The sequence below is a fragment of the Eurypyga helias genome, unplaced genomic scaffold (assembly GCF_000690775.1).
Source record: "Eurypyga helias isolate BGI_N326 unplaced genomic scaffold, ASM69077v1 scaffold16211, whole genome shotgun sequence".
In the NCBI taxonomy this organism is placed as follows: Eukaryota; Metazoa; Chordata; class Aves; order Eurypygiformes; family Eurypygidae; genus Eurypyga; species Eurypyga helias.
In genome coordinates this window covers 76,972-80,862 of record NW_010230359.1, presented here as the reverse complement: position 1 = coordinate 80,862, position 3,891 = coordinate 76,972, and the positions used below count along the sequence as shown (strand labels likewise).

The 3,891-nt window shown below is 56.7% G+C and overlaps 1 protein-coding gene across 1 annotated transcript in view; it reads left to right on the top strand.

Annotated features, from left to right (window-relative positions):
- LOC104516403 (voltage-dependent R-type calcium channel subunit alpha-1E-like) overlaps window positions 1-3,891 on the top strand; it is a gene marked incomplete at both ends in the record, with an annotated part of 81,547 nt that overhangs the window by 692 nt on the left and 76,964 nt on the right. The window contains 1 exon segment of the mRNA XM_010160712.1: window positions 62-201. Coding sequence (XP_010159014.1) covers window positions 62-201 — 140 coding nt within the window.

Below are 3,891 nucleotides of genomic sequence, written 5' to 3'. Positions count from 1 at the left end.
TGGCTGGCGCCGTGTTTGCCCAGTCTCCCCCTCTCACCGTGCACTGGTTCCCCTCCGGCAGGAGAAGACGGAGCCCTACTTCATTGGGATTTTCTGCTTCGAGGCTGGGATTAAGATCGTGGCTCTGGGGTTCGTGTTCCACAAGGGCTCGTACCTGCGCAACGGCTGGAACGTCATGGACTTCATTGTGGTCCTCAGCGGGTGAGTCTGGCGGCACGGGGACGCTGGTGGGGTCGGGCAGCCGGGCATGGGGGCTTGTCCCTGTGGGGCCATGAGCTCCAGGACACGGGGCAAGGCCTTGGATTGCTGTTGTCAGTGGTGTTTCTTCATCCCGATGAGGACGGAGAGGGTGGTTCCCCGCTTGGGAGGCTCCTACGTTAGCTTTGCTGTGGGACAAGGTTCTCCATCAGTGAGGCGCGCTGGTTCCGAGGGCACTGTGTCTAGCTTTCCTTAGCTGGTGGCCTGGCATCTGTCGCACATCTGGGCATGGGGTGAGGTGAGAACGAGGTAGCAGCATGGCCTGATAAGCAACTGAACATGGTCTAGGGGAGGTTTTGGTGAAACTCCATGTGAGGAGGGAGAAAAAATCTCTTCTCGTGTTGCCTTCCCTAGTGTTTTCCAGCCTTGGCCCGATGCTGAGGATTTGGGAATGAGGTCTGGGTGGGGCCATGCTCCCAGGTGATGCTTGCTCAGCATTCCAGAGTGGAGCAGTGATGCTGGAGGTGGTAGCACACAGAGCTTCACGGGTGCTGGGGGTGTCACTGGTGGTGTCACCTGCCAGCGACATGGCCCAGATTTGAGTCCTGCTTCCAGAGTGATGGGCTGTGCTGGTGGCATAGAAATGAGCAGAGGCATTTGGGCTTGTGTTGGCCAACAATGGCAATCGACTTGAGCAGAAGGTGGCCTCCCTGGGCCCCTCGCTGTGTGTGGGGCAGGTGGGTGCCTGCAGCCACCAAGGGGCCCTGAGGAAGGGGTGTCTGGATGCTGCCATGGATGTGGTGATGGGCAATGCTTGTCCGTGGTGGAGAGGTGCAAGTTGGGACTGTGCTTGAGTGAAGGCTTGAAGAGAACTAGCTTGAAGAGAATTTTGGCTCCCTTGGTCCCACGCAGATCTGGGGAGCGGGACCGTCCCTGTGAAGGCAGAGTGTCTCGGGGTGCTGATGCTGGGGTGATGCTCCTCAGCGGGCAGCAGACGGGCTGCCTGCAAGCGATGCAGCCATGGCACAGGATGCTGCTGGCTCTTCTGCATCCGCCAAGCAAGCCTCAGGGGAGGGCTCCGTGACCAGGAGGGCTTGCCGCTGCGAAGAGAGCGGCCGGACATGGCTCCCGGGCTGGGAAAAGGTGGTCACATCCCTGGGGACAGCATGGGACACATGTCACCTCTGGTAGCAACAAGAAGGGACGTCTCAGCCTCGCTGTGCAGCTGTGGTGCTGGGCTGAGTGCGCAGAGAGCAGCCGGGTGACTGGGAAATGCCCATCGGCTGTCTCCTGGCCCGGGCATCCTCTGGGGTCTGGGCCAAGGGGAAGCACTGGGCTGGGATGAGGGTTTGCCGCGGACCTCTCCCTGCACTCCCCGCGGCTCAGGGCGAGCTGACTGTAACCGAGCCGGTGCTGAGTCAGCGCTCGGCAATTACTCACTCGCGAACGCCTCGCCAGCTCCTTTCCGTGCCGCGCCGGGCCCGGTGCCAGGGAGCCAATTGTCCATGAAGGGCTGTTAGCTCCGTGCCAGTTGCCCTGACGAGAGGTGCCCGGGTCCCCCTGATGCTGACAGTTATGGGGTGGAGCCCTTTGGGGTCTGCTTCACCACTATCACCCCCTGGCATCCCGATATTTGCTCCAGCAGGATGCAAACCTCTCCAAGGAATGCCTGGGTACCCACCGGCTTTGCCCCAGCGGTGCCGGTGCCCACTGGCATGGGCTCACTGGGCTTTCAGGGCGAAGTCTGCTGTATGATGGGTGGAGGAAATGACCCACAGTTTTCCATCCTGGACCTGTTTTGGGGAGGATGGGGTCACTGGGGGATCAGCCGGACCTGGTGGTGGGTGCTTCTGTGCCGCTCAGCTCTTGCTTTTGCCGGGTGATGCTGACAAAGCCACTGTTTTCCAGCGCCACGGTTGCACCTCCCTGGCAAAAAATTGCCTCCCAGCCTCAGCATTGTGGTTTCCGTGAGCCATGGGATATCCTGGGTATGCTCTCCCTGGTGTTAATTAGCCCAACGAGGGGCTGCTGCTGTGAATGGTCTCCTGGGACCCTGTGCAGGAAGGGATGACACCGACTTGGGTTCAACTGGTGTTTGCTTCTTATTATCAATAAATCCAGATTTTTTTTCATCTCGGTGGAAATCGACGCCCACCTAAAACTCCCTGATGCTAAAGCTTCCACCGGGGAACTAATAGTCACATTTGTAAATCCGCTCTGTTTATAACCTGTGGTTTCCAAATCATCATTTCTGCCTGAAAAAAACAGCCTGTTCTCCCTTAGCTAAAAATATTTTTTCTCCGAAAACACGCATAAAATACCTTCATTCGTTCTGAGGCAGAGCTGGGGGGGGGAACGTCTGTTTCCCCTGGGGCGTGGGGATGCTCATGATGCCCATGCATGAACCAGACCGGTCTGGGGGCTGAAGCTGGAATTGTGACCTGCTCGATGCACTGTGTCCTGGATCAAAAAAGGGGAAAATTGGTCAGAAGGGGCAGCAGGACCTTAATTTGTCATCCCAAGAGGGGAAGAGGTGGGAGGACCATCAGCTAGCAGCAACTGTGGAGCAACAGCTCCGTGCTCCCCGGGTGCCATTAGCGTAATCAATAGAGAAGGGGGACCCTACACCATTGTGCCTTGTCCTACACTGTATTTGGGGAAACTCATGGAAAAGAAGGGTTAAATTCCCTCTGAAAATATCCAGGTGGGTGTGTGCTTCACACACTCCAATGCCTGAGCATCATAGCACCGCGCTGGCTTTTTTTGTAGCAGTGGCAGCAGTAATACAATAACACGTTATGTGAGAGGTGAAGGGGTGGGGGAAACGCTTCCAACGAGAGGGAAAAAAAGCAAAATGGAAATGAAAAGGTCCTTGTGAAGTTGTGCTGCTCGGGAGCCGGGAAAGCAGGCGCTGTAAAACCAGGTTAAATACACCGGGGTCACTAAAAGGAAGAGCTGGCGTCAGGGTTTTTCAGAGGGTTTAATAACAGCTGCTACACCTGGATGCCTTTTGTGAAGCCCTTGGGCACTGTGGTTTTCATTAAGGGATTTTGTGGGGTGGAGCATGGCCAAGGGAAAGCAGGAATAAATGATTGCCAGGAGTGCCTGCCGTGCCTTTAGCAATCCCAGAGATGACCGGACGGGCACCAGCCTGTGCTGGCAGAGGAACACCCAGCTCTCCGAGCCCACGTGGCTGGCCCAAACCCGCAAATCCTCTGCCTGCAAAAGCAAGCGGCTGTCAGGAGCCCATCCCATCCCTCTGACCTCTCGGTGAAATCCTGCGTACGCTCGTGCCCTGGTTTTTCAGCCGTGGCTGGGGTGAAGCAGGAGAGAGCAGTTCCTAGGAGGCTGCTTTGCAACGTGAGCGTGAGGATGAGGAGGGCAGGTTGTTGCTTGTTCGGGTGCTGCTTGGATTTTGGGATGACATTCCTGGGAAGTGCCCAGTGGCCTTTTCTCAATTCCTTCAACCCCCCTCCCGGCAGAGGCAAGGATGCTTTGCCCTCTGGTATTTAGTGTGCCTTGCACAACCCAAATTCTGCGTGGTTTAGGGGGTCTTTTTGATCCAGAGATGGAGAGGGGGAACCTTGAACGGATGCTGACAGAAGCTCTGTGCAGGAATATCCGTATGCTGTATCCCCATGTGGTTTACAGCGGCGTCATACATGTGTGAGAGCACACACGTGTGTACGCATG